We start from the raw sequence: 20,684 nt of genomic DNA, 5'->3' as shown, positions 1-20,684 counted from the left end.
TTACAAATATTATAAATTAAAATGAGCCGTTGCAAATTCTCATAGAACACTTAATCATCTGTCAATTGTAGGGTCCAATTGCGGTCATTTAATGGTGGCCGTTGATTGAAAATGGGTTAAGATTCAAAAGATGATGACAAGGGTGATTGATGTGATGGGAGAGATGCATGGGATTGGGAATGGACGGTGGTGGCTGAAGCTCTGTTAATCAATGTTAGGTTGTCATATTTTAGAGGCCTTATGGTGTTTGAGAAAGCTGAGGGAGGCAAACTCTTTATAAACGCCAAGAATGACAATTGTGTGTGCACATTGGATTGTGACTATACATTTTCTTTACATTGACCATAAATTGTTTGTGGAATCTTCCACCATTCTTCTTTTCCTATGCTGTTTTTTTTTGTTTAATTTGTCACTTAGACTATTTTAGTTAGTGTAATAATAGTATGTGATTGTAGTTACTAATCACATTTTTCACATTATAGTTTTGTTTCTATGTTAATTTGAATTTGAAGGAGCAGCTTTGGGTATATGCTGGTCAATGTCAACGCATAGTAGATCAACATTATTGAATTATAAGTACTTTTGATGTGTAACCATCGAGGGGCCTATTCCATTGCCATTGATTAATTAATCAACAGCGTCCTTAGACAGCTTTCCCAAAACATTCGGCTTCGCCCATTCCTATAGCAACACAAGGTATCACTTCATAGTCACATAGGCAGTTAGGCACCCCCAATAATTTGAGATTCCATTAAATAAGCACCAATACTACTATATATTAAGATAACATTGTTCTTAATTTATTTATTTTTTTCTTTTTTGTTTACATTTACTTCATATGTTGGGATTGGTCTAAGTAGAAATTATAAGTGGTATGGGCATGTCACAATTGGTTTGCAGATCTTCAAATTTACCGAAAAGAGTTGAGTTTGGGAGGCTCAACATTCACCTGAGACCTGACATACAACCCACTCTGTGACTGTGACCATCAGAGAATGATTGTTGTTAGAAAAATTAAAAAACCTTATGATTCTGTATTTTCAAACATATATTTAAGTAATAAGAAATTAAGAATACAATAATGTTATATTTATTCGTTTATTAGTAATAAGTATATAATCATGATTCTGTATTTTCAAACATAAATTTAAGCATGGTAATTATTAGTCTCTGTTTGCTGCCTAACTTAACCCAACCCGTTTAGTGAAATATAATCCTGCTTTAATTTTACAATAAGTACGATAAAAAAGAATAATAAACAATGAGATCTCATCTCATGCATGATACTACATGTGTCTCTATCCAATTATGGTTTGTGAAACTTGCAAGATTTGCTCATGATATAAGAAACAATAAAATTAAGTTGAGGAACCATGCATACTTGAAACACACGAAGAAATCAATCCACCACAAGAGTAAAAAGATATCTATCACAACTTAATTTTTCTTTCCTGTATCAAGTAATTTTATATAATTTATTTCTGTAATTGACAATCAAAAGAGTTGTTTGTAGCATTTTCATGTTCATATCCTAATTAATGAACATGAACATGTTATAATTTACTTCCAACTGTGTGCTCTACACAACTTCTGTAACTTGAGAAATATAAACATAGATGTGTATTTGTATATAAACAGAATCATACTTGGTATATTGGCTCCCCTTCCCTCTGGGATGCTCTTGGAGCAGATCTTATCACCTTAACCCGAAATGAAGCCTGCAAAATTTGAAGCATGGACAATGCAACCAAAATCAAGTGTGTATGAGTATTATTAGCTCAATAGTTCAGTGTAAATAATGCAACTACTTCTTAAGGCATTTATTTATAGTGTGTACTACAGTATAGTCTACAACAGAACGCAGGTATCATTATTGATCACCTTTTGTGAACCAAAATCAATCACATCCGATGGGCGCACACGAGCTTGATCATTTGGAGGTATCCGGTATCGCCTTCCTTCATTGCTGAAATTATTATGGCAATTATACAAATTGAATTGGATTTAGATTTTCAAGAACTTCAAACTTAATAACCTCAAGTTTGTTTTACTTACTTAGTGATCCAGGTGCCATGAACACTATGCAGATCGGTCAAGAAAAATGCACCGTCCTTATAGCGAATTTGAGCATGCGTCTCAGAAACCTTATAAACAGAAGCTTGGCTGGTCATTTTCAAGATCATTGTATTAATTCAGTTCATGAACAATTCTGTTACCTCAGGTAAGGGTATTGTAATTGAAATTCCCGGGTAATCTTCTTTCTGTGTGTTCCTAAAAGCATGAAAACATATTATAGAGAATTAGTTGAATCTTTGAAACCACATGCTAAAATGTGTTAGGTACATACACAGTCACATCCTAATTAATTGTTTCCTCTTTTGTCCAGAATCCAATGCATAGTAAGTACAATTTCATAATTGTTAGCCTCTAAATTATAGGAAGATGGAATTGAAGGCATACCCGATTATGCAGGGTTTCATCTCATCTTGAATTAAACTTATGGGATTCAAATGACCTCCTTCATCTCCGCATGGTAATAAAAACCACCTATAAATCAGTAACAGTTGTTAACTGCCTAAATGATGAAAAGGGAGCTAAGAAGAGAAAATCTATTAATGAGTTCCTCTGTTCCTATCCTCCATTCTTCACAGACTTCTACCTTATCTATTTACCATAACTGGAATCAGGTTCTTAGTTATGAGACCAATGTGCTAAGCATGATATTAGTTAATAAATTCATATGGGGTCATAGACTTACTCTCCATTAATAGTACGCTCAAGAGCATCATCGTCTACAAACCATGTGTGTAACTGGTCATTTGCCTTCATACATAACCAAATCAAATGCCTATTAGAATCCATATTACAATCTGATAGACATAATCAATAGAATAGTCCAGGTGTGTCATTAATTTCTTCTTGGTAACAAAGTATAAAGGAAACTGTATTTGAGTGGCATACTTTGTCTGAGAGCCTGCAACATACTGGTCTACCTTCAAGCTTGGAGCTGCAAAAGTAGCATCATCTTCATGTTGCAAATAAATGATAAAACAAAAATCGCAAGACATTTTTCAATTCTTATTGTCTCCAAACAAAACCTGAAAATTACTTTTCAGTATTATCAATTTCTTCAACCTCCACCCTTTTCAAAGTAATCATTTGTCTCATTTTATCTTGCATGAGTGGATTGGATTGGAGAAAGAACAACTCCAGGTAAAACGATGGAAAAGAAATTAATGACAAATGATATATATAGCAAAGAAATGTATGCTTTTGTTATTACCTATTGCCACCTAAGACCCAACTCAACATCATAGGCATCATCTTCTGAATGAAAAACCTTCCTCCAACTCTTCCTGGGTGTGGTATCCGATATTTGGTCAAAAACTGCAGCATGAGGAAAGAAATCGTGCTATTTTTAGCAGCATTTAAATTTAAAGTGTCGCCTTCAGTTTCTTCTTCATGATGCCAACTATGAACAAGAATTTCCTACCTCTAAAGGGCCAAGACCAACTCCCAAGTATGCTCTGTAGGTGGAAGCCATCATAGCTGCCATTCTAGCCATTCCATGAATAATGGCAACTCGTAGCCTCCTTTCTCTCTCGTATCTGAAAGCAACAATGCCAAAACATATCTATTATCAAATCAACATTCAGAATTGATTCCTGTACGATTAACCATTATGTTCAAAAGCCTTATATTCAAATCAATAAAATGATGTGTTTCAATATTATTAGATGAGTGTTTCCAATACCTCCTCAAGGAGGAGTTAATGTCAATCTTAGATCCTGATTTTATACTTTGTTCCCAAGCATTGTCCAACTCCCAAGCAAGTTGATAACCATCCTGTAACAATAAGATAAGCCAGACAGAGAACTTTTTACCTTGCAGTTTGAAAAGTTCATTAACTACAAGATCTGCAAATGTGCAAAATTGCTCACGTTAATTGAGAAATGAAGATAAATTCAGATTTCATTGAGAGAGATGGAAAAATAAACCTCAATAGCCATGCATCCTCCTTGGCCCATATTTGGTTGCATAGCATGGATAGAGTCACCAAGCAAAGTCACACAGCCCTTTCCCCAGGTCATTGTTGGTGTCCTGTCATAGATATCTCGCCGCAGAATAGCCTCTTCTTCTGTGGCAAGTAGCAAATCTGTTACATTATCACACCAGCCTTCGAAGATCTTAAGCAGCCTTTCCTTTTTTCCTGCCATGCAGAAGAATTAAGAAGTTAGGATCATATAATTTTTGCACAAAAGATGATTAAAAGAAGAAACAAAATTCTATTATTTTTCAAGGTCATTCAATCCAATATCTTCAGTGCTGCAATTACTGGAATGGAACTCAGTTAATCTGCATCTTATCTGATATCAAGGCCAACATGATTGACACTAGTCTATTGATGTAAACAAATTAAAGAGGATTAAAAAGTCAATAATCAAGGAAGAAATATAGTCTAATGAAGAATGGTCTTGAATGGCATTCAGGTGCACATAATAGTCCAACAAAATACAAACATCATTTAATCTCAAAATAATTGTGTTACACAAGCTTTCTTAAATAACCAAGGGTATTGCAGCTTTTCTGTCTTGCTTTCCATTTTCCATAATATTACAGCTCAAACGTCTTGGTATCCATCTGTAAAACTACAGCATAAAGTTGATAATATTATTGATGATATCCATACAAATACAACTATCCATCATGAGAAACCTAATAGTTTAAAATTTTCCTTTCCAGGTATACAACTTTTGAATCAGTTCCTTCATCTTCTGTATACTCAAAGATAGCATTAGTTTTGCTTATGGAAGGACAGAATAGTTTAAGAATTATATCTATAAATTGAACATATAGAAACTTTATCATCTACAGAGGCTGTTCTCTGCCGAATGCCAAATCCCGAACACATTAAGAGCACATACCATTAGGGGCATCAACACCACCAGCAGGCTCTTGATGAAATGCATACCATTGCATCTTTCCACCACCAACATCTGAAGATACGAAGTATTGCTTGTGTCCTAAAAATACCCGATACCTTTCCAGCAAGGGAGGCAGAAGTAAGCTTCTTAGAAGGCCAGGGAAAATGAACAAATTGTCATGTAAGGCAAGATTTCTTACCCAACAGATTCAATATCAGCAGGCACAAAATCTGCAATACCAGTATAACAAGTGTAGCCAGAGTAACTAGCTTCCGTCACCCCAAATAGCTTCTTCCTCACCTATTCATTCGTAAACAACAAAATATAGAATTATGGGGAAAATAAGATATAGAATTATGGCCATAAATATGTAGAATTCCTCCGTAAACCTTGATTTCTATTGGGGCCTTTGTTTAGTGGGGGAGGGGGTGTTAAATTACTTACAAAAGAAAAAGCTTGGAATTAAAGAAATTCAATAAGACCTTGGACCATATACCATCTGCTCCAACCAATAGATCTCCCTCATATTTCTGACCGTTCTCCAGCTGAACTGTTACCTGTAATGGTGGATGCACAAGTTATAAACAAAAAAATATTTAGTCACTGCCAATGTATTTACTTGAAGAAAGAAATAAAAGATTCAGAAGATCTTCCACAATAAAAGCCTTTGTTATTGTTAGGAATTACCTTGTTTCCATGATCAATAAAGTCAACAACATGGCAGTCATTCATAATGGAATCTTCCCCAACTGCGCGAGCAAGGATTTCTTGCAAGGCCATTCGACTAATAACTCTAGTGACTGGAAGCCCTCGTTCCACTGCAGGGGTGAATGTGTCAAATTTGATGTACCTGATAACAAAATATCATTTCAATTTATGATACCACAAGCCAACATTTTATTTAAATGTAAGTAAAAACGACAGAAAGAAAAAACGTTTATTCTAGATCAAATATTAAGGAAGTAAAATTGTCTATATGCTGGAAACTGAAATGATATGTTTACTTTTATCCATGAAGTGAAGATTACAAATAAGGGATGTACTAATCCAGAGAGTTTCTGAATCATTTATAAGCAAATTTTCTGCAGGTTACTTTCTATTTTCATTTTTTGACATGTAACTTGCCAAATACTCTAACAGTGCTGATAGTCATAAGTGCATAAGTTGTCTAGTTGTGCCATACTGAGAATTCTCTCAAATTGTTTTGATCACTTATTTATAAAGCTGAAAAAAAGGATTCATAATCACATAATATTTATATATGAAGAAAAGTTGGAGTTACCAAGAGCCAGAAACCCCATCAACAAGGCCATTGATCCTATCACCAGTGATGCAACCAACCCTCATAACTTGATCAGCAACATCCAAATCAATGGCTTCTAAAGCAGCAAGAGCATTGCTCTGTATCTGAATTGGACCCCTATACTGACCCTCCCCTCTTATAGCACTCATATCTTTCTCAAACACTATCACCTCAAACCCCTTTCTCTTTGCAGCCAAAGCAAGAACCAACCCTCCAATCCCACCACCCGCCACAAGTATCCGAAGCTGCTTCTTGCTCTGAGCCTTTCGATCCCCACCATTGTCAGCCACAGTTTGATGCTTTGGCTTCGGTGCTGCCTCGGCCACCGTGGCTTTGACAGGCCTCAATTTCTTGTTCCTCCTGGGCTGCTGATGCATGGTTGTAGTTCTTGTTCTGCATCCAAAGTGGTGATAGCCATTGAAGGTGACAAAAGTTGACACATCCTGCTTAGGGTGAATTGAGATAGCTGCCGTGGAAGGGTTGAGAGTGTTGTAATACAAAGTAGAAGCCATTGTTGACACAAGCCTGTTATTGTAAAAGACAAAAACAGAGAAAGTGTATATTATAATATGGATGCAACAGAAGGCACAGGCATATGCGTGTTTTTTTTTTTAAAAGACAGAGAGATTCGAATTTCCAATTTTTAGATAAGTATAAAAAGATTATGTAATTTGAAGTATACTTCGTTGCTAAACTTATGCGTGTTGAGTCCACTGTACCAAACAAATTAATACTATAATATGGTTAAATTATACAAAGCTTGAGAGAGAGTAAGTGCAGCAAGCATTAACAAGAGTCAACAGGGAATAAACATTAAACAAAGAAAGCCAAAGGTGTTTTTAAGGATAAAATATTTACAAATATTATTTATATATTAAAATTCATCATTAAAATTAATTATTAATATATTTATTTATAAATATATATTTAATTTAATTTATTTTTAAAATATATTTATTTTCATATATATTTTATATTTATAACTAATTTTAATGATTAATTTTAGTATAACAAATAACATATTTAAAATATTAATTGCATGGTGGTGTTTGAGTATATCATCTATACAAAATGACTAAATGAGCATGTTCTGAGTTTAACCGGTAAGACAAAAAGAGTGGGAGAACAATGATGGAGAAGGCAAGGCATGTGTCAGTGACAAGTGAGTGGCACATTCATGTGTTTGAGAATTGAGAACCTTAAAGTACCATGTGTGCAGGGACGGGCCTAGGTGCATGAGACAGGGGCACTTGTCCCCACTAAATTTTAATAAAAAAAAAAAATTATACAAATATATATTTGTTTTTAATATAATTACATTTTCTGCAAACAAAAATTTATAAAATTTTGTTTTAAAATTTATGTTAATAATAATTTTTTATTAAATTTAATATATAATAATATTTATTTTGTTTAATTTGATTTAATATAAAAATTAAAATTAAATAAATAAATTAACTCAATAAAAAATTAATGAACAGTGTTAATATAATTTTTAAAATTAATTAATTAGTTAATTATCAAGTTAAATCTCAATTTTTTAAATATAAATAAAATTATTAATATTTTTTTAAATTAGTTGAAATAAAAAAAATAATATCTATTTATTAATTAATATTTTTTATTTTAAAATTATATAATATTTTTTAATTTTATCTCTTAAATAATTTTACTTGTAATAATTATTTTGGATTAAAAAATATTTTATGTCATAAATATTATAACAAATAAACTTTCGAATTTAATAGAAGATAATTAATATTTGAAAATTATAATGAATAATAAAATAATTACTTAAAAATATAAAAGTTAATTTTGATATATTAAAATATTTTTTTTACATAGTTATTTAATTATATTTGTTCTTTTAGATAATTATTTACGTAATGAATGTAAAAAGTTATTTTTTTAATTACAATACATAATTAAATAGATGCATAAAATCTTTAATCTGATCATGTATCAAAATTAAATTAAAAAATATATAAAAATTTAATTATTTTAAAAAAAAGAGAAAAAAATTATTATAAATTAAGTTTCTATATTTTATATAAACGTACTTTTTATATACAAGTTTAAATTTTTTCTTCTTGGTATTTATATATAATTCTAATTTCAAATTATAAATACTAATATATCAATAAGTACTAACGTACCAACTAATTCACTTTTTTATTATTAAATGTGTATAAAAATAAATAAAAATAAATTAATTAAGATGATAAGTTATTTATAATTTAATTAAGATATTTTAAGTTCAAATTTTAAAAATAAAAACTATTTTTTCATAAATTATATATAATAAATAATATTTTAAAAATAAAAATATTTATTATTTTTTTAATTTTTATATTTCTATTATATTTTTAGTATAATTAACAATACTTAATAATATTTATTTTAATATAGATATTTTTATTCCTACTGCTGTGCGAGGCCCTCCCGTGTTATAAGATTCATCCATATGGATTTCAAGATCTCCTACCCGATTTGAAGATGCACCCCAGCCGCACACACGCACCGCTTCCTTGAATTACTACTTTGGCATGTAATCTCTTGTTTGTCACCATTCTTATCTTCCTTATATTTTTATATTTAATAGTGACTAACACTTGTCTTTTTGTTTGTATTCGAATTGCTACCAACTACTTCTCTATTTCTTTATACTAAAAGCATTGAAATTTACAGGAAAACTTTCATTGGTCGTGCAACTAATTCGTCGTGTACAAATTGTCAATAAATTGCTTTCGGTTTGTAAGAGTCATAAACAATAATTTGAAATGTAATTAATCAGTAATAATCGTAATTTTTATACAAATATAAAAATATTTGATACATAAATAGTTTTTTTTTTTTTCCTTCTTTATCAAATCAAATTTTGATAGCATGCATTCATTGTTTGGTTTGAAACAATGTGGGTCCTCTCAGCTCTCACTTGTGGATTGTGGTGGCTGATTGAACCTAAATAACTTGGCAAAGGCGGAGGCAGAGCTGCAATAGAGAAGACTGTGGCTGAAGTGTAGCTGCGGAGGACGGTCGGCGATGACGAAGCAAACACTATTTGCAAAGGCCGGTCGAACTCTCGTGCCACGGCGTTGTCAGTAGCGGCAAGGAGGAGTGACATAGTGAAAGTAAATTAAGTTCAAAGATATTTTTAAACTTTTATGTTGTTTAGTAATTTAGGCTTAACTCCTAATTTCATCCTAAAGTTTTTATATTTTTATTAAAAAAATTATTTCGTTTTATTTTTAATTTTTAAATTATTTTTTTGAATAAAATATTTCAAACATTAAAATATTTAATAAAAATATTATATATATGTATTATTTAATTTTTTATATAGACTTAACATAACTAATATTTTAAATATTGAAAATAAAATTAAAAATAAACCAAAACAAAAAATAAAATAGTTCAATTGACAAAAAAATATATTTTGTTTTAATTAATAAAGCAATTTTCATCACTCATGATTTTTTTTTTTTTATCATGATCACTCATTTGTCATTTCATTTCATATTGACCAAAACAATTTGGGCTATTAAGACTTTTAGGTTTTGGTCTGAAATGATTGATTCAATGAAAAGTGAAGTGAAGCCTAACCATAGTTTTATAAAACTTGTGGGCTCTCTCAATTTGGGCTTTACTTCATTTGTCATCCAGAACTTGAATTGATTGACAGGCCTATTTGGAGTTTGGGTGGGCCCGAAAATCTTTGCACGTTGACCACGTGTCACAAAGTCAACTCTCCTTAATTGATTCTATTCAGGTTAAAATTTAAAAAACACTGAAAGAGCAGTGATTAAGATTATTTAACCGCTTTGTGAGTGAAAGCTGTGAAATTCTTGAATTCCCGAGAACTTTCTCTCTAACCTTTGCAAATGAATGAAATTACTTATAGCTAATGTAATAATACTATTTTAATTTGCAAAGAAATCAACTAGAAAGAAGGTAATGAAATTACTAATGAAATTTGAAATTTGGTTCAGTGGCTGTGAAGATGAAAGGACAGATGACATTTTTGTCCATAGTAATATAGTATCCCCCCCAAAAAATGGGGCCATAGAAAGAGAGGTGAAAATGTGAAATGTACAGTGGATTTATGGCCCCATCACTCCAAACTTCGTTCTTTCAATTAAACTAAGCCTCCCATGTGAATTGTTGGCCTTATCACAGATCTTATTACGCTTTTGCAATGATCATGTCTTAAAAGCTTATTATATATACATGAATATATGTTAAGTCAAAACAGAAGACGTCTGTGAATTGAGATAACATATAATTTATAGATTGGAAAAGGTCATCTAGTTTCTAATCTGTACCATTTAAAATAATAATAATAAATAATAATTACCACCTTCAGATGCAAAAGTTTACCACATTTTAGAGCACGGCCCACTGCATGTTACTAGCTTGGGGAGTTAAATCAGTTTAGGGAATAGGAAGAGGACATGATCAAGCATGCCTGACAGGTGACAGCTAATGTTTCTTGTCTTGTTCTGCTTCTTGTTCCACACCCAATGTTCCAACGCAATGTTATCTTAACAAAGTGGCTTCATTCATTGGTATTATTGGACTTATGTGTTATGTGCATCCAATCCTCTCAAGTCTCAACTTATCCTAATACTTCTTCTACCCATCATTATCAAGCATTTTACATAATCTTGCAATATGGATCCTCTAATTATTTTAAAATTTTATCATTTGATTATTATTTGTTGAATCTCATATCAGATTATTATCATGGTTAGTCCTGTTCAGTGTTCACATACACCGCTCTACAATCACAATAATATTGGCCTGCCACATTAACTAACATTAAGCAACAAAATCAGCAGTAACATCTCTCTCTATCTAACTTTCTTGGCTTCTTCCCATTCAGTTCAATTCAGGTCCCCTGTTGCTTTGTTTTGTTGTGAAATGGACTAACCTTACCGAGTGATGGAGTCATGAGTGGTCAAAATCCATTACACTCTCTTTTTGGCCTAGGTATAAGCAAACATTGTTTTCAACACCCTCCAAGTAAAAATAGTTGTACATGAAGTAGTAGTTGATGAGCCAAAAAGGCAAAAACATGTTCACTCAATCCCTATTCCAAATTTGTACTACCTCGGTTCTTCTTTAAGAACTTGGCAACAACAAAAATATGAAGCTTCAGGAAAAGTGAAGAACTGACCCTAGTTTTTCTCATGAAGAGTAGTAATAATAGCTCTAGTTCCTCCATGAAACTGGGCTCATTTCTAAGCCCAGATATGCAAAATCATAGTGAAAGAAGCAGTGGGAGCCAAAAGGGATGGAATTCAGAGAGAGTAGTGTTGAATCAAACGAGCAGAATCAGAAGGCATTCTGGTTTGACATCATTCAACAGTGGAAGAAGAACAATGCCTTCTAAATGGGATGATGCTGAGAGATGGATTTGTAGCCCAGTTTCAGGATATGGCAGCAGCAGCAGCAACAACAACAACAACAACAGAAACTCATATTCACAATCACAACTTCAAAGGCGTCCAAAATCAAAGAGTGGTCCAATTATGCCTCCAGGAACATCATCATCATCCTACTACTCGAACTATTCACCTACAATTCCACTGCGCCAAGGCTTGCTTGTGAGGAACTTGATGGTTGGTTCACCTTTCACAACAGGAGTCTTGGCACCAGATGCTCTCTCTCTTCATCATTTTGATGCGCATGACAATGATTTTGGTCCCCGTTTCGACATCGGCAATGTTATGCAACAATATTCTACTGGTTCTGTGCTCAATGACAATAATGGTGTTCTGGCTCCGATGTGGAATCAATTGTTATGTGACCCATCTTCGCCTAATTCTCAAGGTATGTGCTTCTTGTTTTTGGGCAGCCTAGTTACCAATCAAAATTGCATATTTCATATTGTTGGATCCAGCTCTTAGCTATAATTGCAAAAAGCTATTCTGTTTGCCAAGTTTTATTCACTTGTTTGTATTGATGTCTGAGAATCTGCATATACTTAAAATGTTTTCAGTTACTTTTATTTACAGATGAGAACCCTAAGAATGAGGAGACCCCCATAATGTCACCTTTCTCAAGACGTGATCAGGGTACCCAGATGAGCCCTCCGGAGAGCGAGGATGATGCGAATTCATCACCGATATCAGCCATGGATCAGAAACATGGACATTCTGGTAAGTTAGAGGTTAGAGATGTTGAGGTTGATAGTGAGGCCACTGTTATTAGGTGGCCTAAAGGTCATGCAACAAAGCTCAACTCCTTTCAAGAAAGTAATACTGAAATTCAAACTTCATGTTCGGATATTCCAGAGTCCACCATGGACATAACCAAGTATGTCATCATTGTTAATTTGTTATGTTCATTTCATTCAATGAACTGGAGACATATAATTTAGTTGTTCTGATTGTGTGTTTGTCTATGAACTTCTATTTCATTGCAGGATTCAGAAACAGGAAGCCAAAATCGTTGCATGGGAAAGCCAGCAGAAGGCAAAGGCTGAAGCAGCAATACGCAAACTCGAGGTTTTGTTTTTCAGTTCATCAAAATCTGTTGCTTTGAAGTTGAACTTTCTCATAGTGTGTCCTTAGTTCAACACAATATAAAATTTGTGTAGAGAAGGCTCACAAAATGTATGCAGATAGGTCTTTTCTCTTCCTAATGATAAAGAGGTTTGATACAGATGAAACTGGAAAAGAAGAGATCATCATCAATGGATAAGATTCTAAACAAGCTGAGAAGGGCGCAGATGAAAGCTGAAAAGATGAGAAGCTCAATGGCAATGCCTCAAAAACAAGAACAAGGACAACAGGGGCAGCAGAATTCCAAGCCTCTCAAGGTTTTTTCATTACCAAAATATGTTCAGTTATGGTCTCCAAGCAGATGCTTTAGCACTTATGATGATTGATTCACCCATATATGCATATCAAAAATACTAGGTGACCACCAAAAATCAACCACCAAATCAGTAGTTATGTATAAATGCATTATTTAACTTATTTTTAACGTCTATTTTATATTGCAATCAGCAGTGGAATCAGAATTTTAATATTAGAGGGCCAAATTTTTATAATTATTCTCAATTTTTTTAAAAAAAATTATAATATTTTTAACTATTTTTTGTGTGATTTAATTATTTTATTAGTTTTTATAATTTTATTAAATTTTTAATTAAGTCTTTATAATGTAAAAGTTTATAACTGAATTTTTATATTAGTTAAAAATTATAAATTAGATCCCCTCAAATTTGTTAAAAAATACAAAATATTTTTAAAAATTTTATTTTTGCGTCTAATATAGAATGCATTATGAAATATTATAAAAGTAAATATTTTAATATTTTGTATTTTATGCTAAAAGATAACAATTAATAAAGATCTAATTATAAATTTTTAAATTATAAAATTTAATTAAAAGTTTAATAAAATTACAAGAACTAATAAATCGTTAAATCTTATTATAATTAACTTATTAGTATCTATAAAATTATTATTTGAAAAAATAAAAATAGATAAATGTATGTTATTTAAAAGAGTTTAATGTTATTGCAACACGTATATTTTATGGGTGATTGTGATATGTGCTTCAAATGTTCGTGATATGAAGAGTTTAATATTATTTAGAAATTATTAGTTTATATTTTTAGAATATTCACTTTAATTTGATGTATTTTAATTTTGTTTATTTAGTTACTAAATTGGGCTTTGTATTTGTGAACTTAGGATTTTTTTGTTTTAATCTAATAAGAGGTTATAAATACCTCATAAACTATTGTAATCGTAGTATTGAGTGATTACAAATGCCAAAACACTTTTTGGTTTCGTGATGAAACTATGGTGTAGACAAGTGAGGTTGAATGAGTCCCTCTCTTGTTGGTTGAAGAGTCTCTTTTTTGTTGCATCAAAAAATTGGATAAAAAATAAAGTAATTTTCTTTGTATCTAATTTCAATCTATCTTTTTTTATTTTCTATTTCAATTTTAATGTATCTTTTTATTCAATTTCAATTCATGTCATTATTTGACCAACATAAACAACGGGCTTTGAAATTAGTTCATTTCAACTAAAAGACACTACATCCTATTTAATGCAACTAATTAAATTTACGATTAATTTACTCTTTTAACTCTATTATTCACATTGTTCAACAATGTTATTAGTTACCTATACTTTTCCCATAATTATATTCATTCACACTCTCTCGTCATTAAGATTTTGTCTCGTAATATACACAATAGAGAATACAAAATTACGTCTTATATATGAAATGTTAATACTGCATTTTGTTGCTGCTATTTGATTTGACATATTTGGCACTGGTTCAAGCCTAAGCATAGATCCTTACATCTCTGTCCTGAATCCCTTTTTTACCAAGAATATCCATCACTTAACATTCCTTCATCCATTTTCCTTATATCATGTCAGGCTAAGAGCACGATGTAGACGCACATAGACATAGTTATTAACTATACTAAGCCATTCGGCCTGCACGAGGTTAAAAGATTGTGTATCATATAACCATCATTTAGTTTGCTTGTTCATAAAAATAATAAACAAATTCAATAAAATAAGTTAGCTTGCTTTGAAAATAACGTTACAAACTTTTAAGAAAAAATAACACTATAGATAGTCTGACAACTCTTATAACGATAATCCTTTCCATAATTTCTGGCGTTACAAGTGTTTTTATCTCAAACTTTTAGTTACAATTAAATGAACTACATCCATGCGGTTCAAAACATTTTGCGGACGTAACCAAAAAGCTACTCCACTACATAAAGAGGACTGATATCAAAGCTAGGTTTTCTTGACAGATAGGTTAGGCAAAAGACTACATTTATATGGTGAATCATAAATCAGCATCAACACTGCAAACTACACGGAACACATTTTTTCATCATCTGTTACATACCGGTTGCAAACTCGGATAAAAGAGGAAAGATTGTGTTGGACCTTTGAGCAATAAACTACGTCAAATCTTTATGACATGAATCAAATACAATACAACTAAGATACATGATAATAAAAACATATGAGGGGAAATAGTATTATCTGGTTTACAGATCCAATCCATATGCCTACAACTTAAAAATTATTAAATATAGAAACAGTTCGCTGGCATCTATTTTAGCATTTCGGACGGACGGTGATGATACCAATGAAACTGTGCTCTCTCTCTCCTAGTATGGTCTATACCTCCAATCTGCTCTTGATGGCCTCCCACTGGGAATTCCATAACCCCACTACAAAAGAAAATAGATTATAAGCAAAAGCCAAATACGTACAACTATATGGTACTTTAATATATACTTAAATAGTGCCCATGTTTATTTAGCATGCAAGGTGCACTTGCAAAATCACATTAATCCAATTTCCATTTTCTTCACATGGTCAATCAAATCATTACTGTGTATATACTCACATCATCGAAGTCCAGGCTACCATACATCCTCCCATAAGTTCGCATAGGACCTCCATAACCCCCAAAAGAACCCACGCCATTCATCATAAAATTCTCACTCGGACTTGCATCATCAACAGGTGTGGCTGAATCTAATGCTACCTGCAGGAGCAAGATGCTAGCACAATCATATTTAAAACCAAGAAATTATACTCACAATTTTACCATCACAAGGAATACAAACAACACTAGAAGAACAAATTTGTGCACCATTATGTACAAATCTGCCACTGTGTATATAATCACACAATTACCATCGAGTTCAGCTTGCATTCACAGCAAGATCCAAAATGTAATGTCATAAAAAGTATCATAAAGGTCTATGGTACAGATTTGTTGTCATGTGATATAATTAACATATATAGCGATGCACTATGATAGCTTTCCATAAATAGGAACAAAACCACAAATGCATAATTACGACTTATTCTCTTCTTTCATAAAGTACCAACTTTAGATACTAAAGTGTTCCAATGTTATTCCAACAACAGCATGCTTCAAACATCAAATAACAAATGGGCATTCAAAAGACAGGCATTTAGCATCAATCAACATATATTCCCTTCTATCACCACATATACATATTTCAATTTCAATTGCAAAGAAAAGGCAACAGATACTTGTGAAAATATGGGGCAATCCAAGATACAAACAAATACTAAATAATGTACCTGTTGTCCACAAATTTCATGAGGCCTTCGTGAGACACGATCTGCTACACCATCTTCAGCAAAAGTAACAAATCCAAAACCTCTATGACCTGATCTCTTAGGATCCTACATCAAAGAAGACTGTTGATCTAAGCAGTTTAGAAAACTCGTGTGTTCTTAAATATCTTACCCTGGGAACGTAAACATCTAATATACGGCCAAATCTTCCAAAATATTGACGAAGATCCTCAGAAGTTGCCTCTGGGGGAAGTCGGCCAACAAAAATCTTTTTACCAATTCCACGAGATGGCTCTCCCCCTGATTTAGAGAATAAGCTAATCAGTATGTAGCAACAATAGTCATCTTTATTCAACACCAGAGCTTTTATTCCACACTTACTTCCGTAGACTGGGCCTGGATGATCATACAAAGTAGGAGCACCAAGTGCTGCATATCTAGTTGCTGCAGAAATATAAGCATTATATGCACCATACCCTCCCTGTGGCATTCTGCCTGCTGGCTTGAAGTCATCATCCTGTAAATGGCATATACAATATTATTTGACTAAAATTATAACAAAAACCAAAACAAATAAAATACCTTTCGGTAGAAAAACAAAAGACTCGTGTATGCAACTAAATCCAAAAGTATTATTGCACTGAATATATATACACACACACATTTTTAGGTTAGACATTTTTATGAAAATTCTTGCCTTGGGTGTAGCTCGATCAACCACCACGGTAGAACCTCCCAGTTCATGGGTTTCTGCCATCAAACTCTCGACAGAATCTGCAAGACAGAACATCTCCCTTATAGTGACTTATACATCATTTGCACTAAACTCAAAGAGTCTACAAACCAAAATATAGAGCAACAACTGTAGGCACATATAGTACGCATTGAAAAGGTGTGTACAACAGGTGTCAATCAAGCTCTTAAATAACTATCAAGTTACATTAAAAGGAAACTAGCATACTATAAACCCCATTCACTTAAAATATGCACATAGTGAGGAGTAGAGCACACAACCCAACCTGCACTTGCAAAGGTGATAAAACCAATTCCACGATGCATTTTTGATCCTTGATCCTGTTGAAAAATGGAAATAAATCGTAAATCATTCATACAACTACAATAATATCATATCATGCATAAATCTGCTGGGCAACTGTCAACAACGTACATGCATACAATTTATACATATTAACTACAATTACATCTATGCGTATGACAATGCCAGGGAGTGGAGTACCTTTGGCATGTACAGATCTGTTATATCACCATATTTCTCAAAATGACTGCAAAACCACCAAAGGAGAAAATAACATAAAGCTATAAGACTATGCTAGCATTGAAAACAACACTCTCAAGTCTTCACATCTTTAATGAAGATGCAACATGCTCATGTACCTTCTAAAAGATGCTTCTGTTACTGATTGTGGAATCCTGGCTACAAATATTCTGGTTACTTTTTTGGCTGGTGCTCTCATCTCCTCCTTTAGAATGAAACATTACAAAATCAGCAGGATAGTATAACTCAGCAATGATCACAGAACAGACTTAATGTCCTAACAAGAATTTGATTACTACCTTTGGTGTGGCCACTTTGACTTCCAGCATCCTGTTGCCAAGAACATGTTCACCTGATAGAACATCCTGCAACCAGAAAGTCAGTCAGATCATGATAGTGTGTGCACAAGATCATCTACATAAAGATAGCAGTTACCTTAGCATCATCCACTGAAGCAAATGTAACATATCCAAATCCACGAGATCGTCCAGTTGATCGCTCCTAAAATAAAGAAAGTAGATTAAAACGTGCTAAGGGTGCAGTGCAACATTTTTGTAACTTTGGGGCAGAGTGCAATATTTGCACGAGTTTGGGGTTAAGAGCTATATCCTGAAACCTCAAGGGATGTGATCGCTAATAATTCAGGGAGAACCAGTAGTCCACTACCCTAAGAGAGTAAAGCTAAGTGGTACAATGCATTTATTAAGAAACCATGTACAACTGACGTGGTAAATAATTAGACATTCATATGCATTAATTCTGGCAGTTGTTTCACAGTATACTTCCCGTAAATTGTATAGGATAAATGATTAAAGTAAACTCCATGTCATGTGCAATGTTTTCATTTCATAATAAACAAGCATTTTTTTTTTTTTTACCGAAAACAAGAGATAATGGAGAAACCACCTTGTCAATCAATGGTGAAAATCTACAATTGACATGGTATGTCAAGTGGATTCTCCAATGGTGAATTAAACATGAAATAGCAACACTTAACAAAAAATGTAAAGATAGACTAACCTTCATGACAATACAATCTTCCAATTCACCGTACTTGCTCATGTATTCCCTCAAGCCCTCAGTGTCCACGTCCCATGGAATACCCAAAACCTAGGAAACAATTACGAAGACAGAAATTGGGAAAATAACTACACGTGCGAACAACTGACCGAGTATAATGTTCATCAACAAAAAACATGACAGAACCTTAATTATTGTTATTCACTTGTAAATACATATGATTAGAGGATTGAACAGAAACAAATTGAATTTACGTGACTCACCACAAGCTTTCGCTGCTCCATCAGAGACTTGAAGGTAGGGCAGTGAAAGAGGGAAAGTGCCTAACAAAATGTGGGGAAAGCAAAGAAAGGGAGGGGGAACAAGAAAAGAAAATGAAAAAATATAAAAAAGAAATTCTAGGCACTCCTTCTCCTGTTGGGGGTGAAATGGAATCTCTCAGCTGAGCACTCAGCGTTCTCACCTCTCTTCTCTCTCTAAATCCCTCACACTCGCCTCCTCCTGCATACAACAGCCACACTTCTATCTCACACACAGTTTCCTTCATCATCATCATCAGCATATTTACCAAATCAAATTTCAGCTTTTCGAGATGTTTCGCTGTTTTTTTTTTTTTTTCTAGGAATAGAAACAATTGATAACAAAGAAATTGAAAGAAATTGGGTGAATTAGGCGCTCACTGACCTTGCACATGGGGGAATTTGGGAACCCTAATACAGAGATCTCGCTCGCTCGGTTTCTCTCTCTCCCTTCTCTCTGTCTTTCTCTGTTCTTTCTTCTCTTTCTCTTCTCTCCCTCCGCACCCTTCTCCTTTCACCCAATGCCCACTATTCGCATTTCGGAACTGCGGACCGGGCCCAATCGGATCCGATCCCACATTGGGCCGGTCCCTCGTCTACTTCTACGAAACCCGATAATTGAATTAAACTAACCCAAATTAAGTCCAAAGAGAAAACGACCAAATTCAGTCCATTACCAAAAAAATAAAAAAAAAACTGACCATATTAGTTTAGGATTTCTAGTAATTTTTTTTTATATGACACCAACTGTGGTGTAATGCTGGGTTATGGAACTATGGGAAGTTTTACATCGGTGTGGCGGCGTTCAGGTGAAGAGAAGTAATCGGACGGTCCGATTTATTACAGTTAAAAAAGGACACAAATCGAACCGTCCAATTTGTGGTTCATGGAGGGCAGTGCATGAAAATCGGACCCACCGATTTCATGCTTAACGTTCAAACTTTTCTTTTGTACAAGGAAATCGGACCCAACGATTTCTTGACAAGATGGAAAAAAATTTGGGGGCCATGAAATCGGACCCAGCGATTTCTAGGTGCCACACTCCGGTCAAGCACCCTGCACTCCCATAGTGCGGTTATACACCACCACTAACCCAATATCAAAAATAAAAAAGTGTTTAATCATCGCCATTAAATGAGTTTAATTTTGAGCTATTTATAATGGTAAATAACTCGTCTACTTCTATGACATATTTAATAATTATTGGATAAAATGAATTATGTTATTATTATTTACACTAACTCTTAATTTAACATATGTTGCTAATAAGTTATAACTTAAATCGCATAGTTTTCTTATACTCAATTAAGAGGTTGCAAGTTCGAGTCTCTTATTTTTTGTAAAAAAAAAAAAATTAACATACGTTCGATAACTTAATCAATTAATTATGATAAAACTTTCTTTTTACAAATTACAAGAATCACTAAAAAGGTTCTATTCTAATTTAAACAATCGATTTTAAAATTGGCACAATAGAATAAAAACACACTTCAATCTCTAATTTACATACCAAGCCTTTACAAAGGTCATTGTCTATCTAACAAAACCGATTTATTAATTAATGCCAAAAAGAGAAAAAAAACTAAATGAACAAATTTAAAAAAATAACAATTATCCATAGCCATTGATAATTAGCCACGGTTGAATACGTGATCTTTTATAAATCGTGGCAATAGGTTAAAAACGTGGTCAATTTCTATGGCCACATTTTTTTCAGTTTTTTGGCACGTAAAAGTCAAATTTTCTTGT

General features: G+C 33.0%; 3 protein-coding genes across 5 annotated transcripts; 1 reads left to right on the top strand and 2 right to left on the bottom strand.

Annotated features, from left to right (window-relative positions):
• Positions 1–703: 703 nt before the first annotated feature.
• LOC107642776 (zeaxanthin epoxidase, chloroplastic) lies at positions 704–7,011 on the bottom strand. The gene is made up of 18 exons (XM_016346250.3): positions 6,911–7,011; positions 6,208–6,753; positions 5,613–5,775; positions 5,408–5,482; positions 5,125–5,225; positions 4,926–5,041; positions 3,999–4,210; positions 3,755–3,846; positions 3,494–3,608; positions 3,284–3,387; positions 2,962–3,007; positions 2,759–2,823; positions 2,461–2,547; positions 2,217–2,271; positions 2,056–2,144; positions 1,882–1,966; positions 1,647–1,718; positions 704–979 (listed from the first exon to the last, which is right to left on the bottom strand). The coding sequence occupies exons 2-18, from the start codon at positions 6,738–6,740 to the stop codon at positions 911–913; spliced, it is 2,079 nt and encodes a 692-aa protein (XP_016201736.1). The 5' UTR covers positions 6,741–6,753; positions 6,911–7,011; the 3' UTR covers positions 704–910.
• A 3,985-nt stretch (positions 7,012–10,996) lies between these two features.
• LOC107642775 (uncharacterized) lies at positions 10,997–13,237 on the top strand. The gene is made up of 4 exons (XM_016346248.3): positions 10,997–12,060; positions 12,246–12,546; positions 12,656–12,737; positions 12,896–13,237. The coding sequence occupies exons 1-4, from the start codon at positions 11,418–11,420 to the stop codon at positions 13,118–13,120; spliced, it is 1,251 nt and encodes a 416-aa protein (XP_016201734.1). The 5' UTR covers positions 10,997–11,417; the 3' UTR covers positions 13,121–13,237.
• A 1,928-nt stretch (positions 13,238–15,165) lies between these two features.
• Positions 15,166–19,461, bottom strand: LOC107642774 (heterogeneous nuclear ribonucleoprotein 1). 3 transcript variants are annotated; one of them, XM_088488340.1, is made up of 15 exons: positions 19,321–19,442; positions 19,100–19,177; positions 18,900–18,959; positions 18,637–18,726; positions 18,052–18,117; positions 17,916–17,981; positions 17,736–17,821; positions 17,578–17,623; positions 17,360–17,414; positions 17,038–17,114; positions 16,722–16,857; positions 16,513–16,640; positions 16,344–16,448; positions 15,634–15,774; positions 15,166–15,454 (listed from the first exon to the last, which is right to left on the bottom strand). In XM_088488340.1, the coding sequence occupies exons 1-15, from the start codon at positions 19,327–19,329 to the stop codon at positions 15,392–15,394; spliced, it is 1,206 nt and encodes a 401-aa protein (XP_088344466.1). In that variant the 5' UTR covers positions 19,330–19,442; the 3' UTR covers positions 15,166–15,391. The 3 variants fall into 3 exon arrangements, with proteins under 3 accessions (XP_088344466.1, XP_088344467.1, XP_020978622.1); XM_088488341.1 differs by having other exon boundaries at positions 19,100–19,137; positions 19,321–19,441; XM_021122963.2 differs by lacking the exon at positions 19,100–19,177 and having other exon boundaries at positions 19,321–19,461.
• Positions 19,462–20,684: the final 1,223 nt, after the last annotated feature.

The sequence above is a fragment of the Arachis ipaensis genome, chromosome B5, assembly GCF_059453495.1.
Source record: "Arachis ipaensis isolate K30076 ecotype BB chromosome B5, ASM5945349v1, whole genome shotgun sequence".
In the NCBI taxonomy this organism is placed as follows: Eukaryota; Viridiplantae; Streptophyta; class Magnoliopsida; order Fabales; family Fabaceae; genus Arachis; species Arachis ipaensis.
The sequence above is the reverse complement of the archived record's forward strand: the minus strand, read 5'-3'. Positions and strand labels throughout refer to the sequence as shown.

What these genes read in the sequence shown, in the direction of transcription:
- LOC107642776 (XM_016346250.3), bottom strand. Translation starts at nt 6,740, where the DNA reads ATGGCTTCTACTTTGTATTACAACACTCTCAACCCTTCCACGGCAGCT. An exon ending in GAGGATGCATGGCTATTGAG is followed by an intron (nt 3,847 to 3,998) that starts GTTTATTTTTCC and finishes TTATTGTTACAG; the next exon opens with GATGGTTATCAACTTGCTTG. An exon ending in TTACAATACCCTTACCTGAG is followed by an intron (nt 2,145 to 2,216) that starts GTAACAGAATTG and finishes TCTGTTTATAAG; the next exon opens with GTTTCTGAGACGCATGCTCA.
- LOC107642775 (XM_016346248.3), top strand. Translation starts at nt 11,418, where the DNA reads ATGAAGAGTAGTAATAATAGCTCTAGTTCCTCCATGAAACTGGGCTCA. An exon ending in TCCACCATGGACATAACCAA is followed by an intron (nt 12,547 to 12,655) that starts GTATGTCATCAT and finishes ATTTCATTGCAG; the next exon opens with GATTCAGAAACAGGAAGCCA. An exon ending in CAGCAATACGCAAACTCGAG is followed by an intron (nt 12,738 to 12,895) that starts GTTTTGTTTTTC and finishes GGTTTGATACAG; the next exon opens with ATGAAACTGGAAAAGAAGAG.
- LOC107642774 (XM_088488340.1), bottom strand. An exon ending in TGGAGCAGCGAAAGCTTGTG is followed by an intron (nt 18,727 to 18,899) that starts GTGAGTCACGTA and finishes ATTGTTTCCTAG; the next exon opens with GTTTTGGGTATTCCATGGGA. An exon ending in ACAGAAGCATCTTTTAGAAG is followed by an intron (nt 17,624 to 17,735) that starts GTACATGAGCAT and finishes GTGGTTTTGCAG; the next exon opens with TCATTTTGAGAAATATGGTG.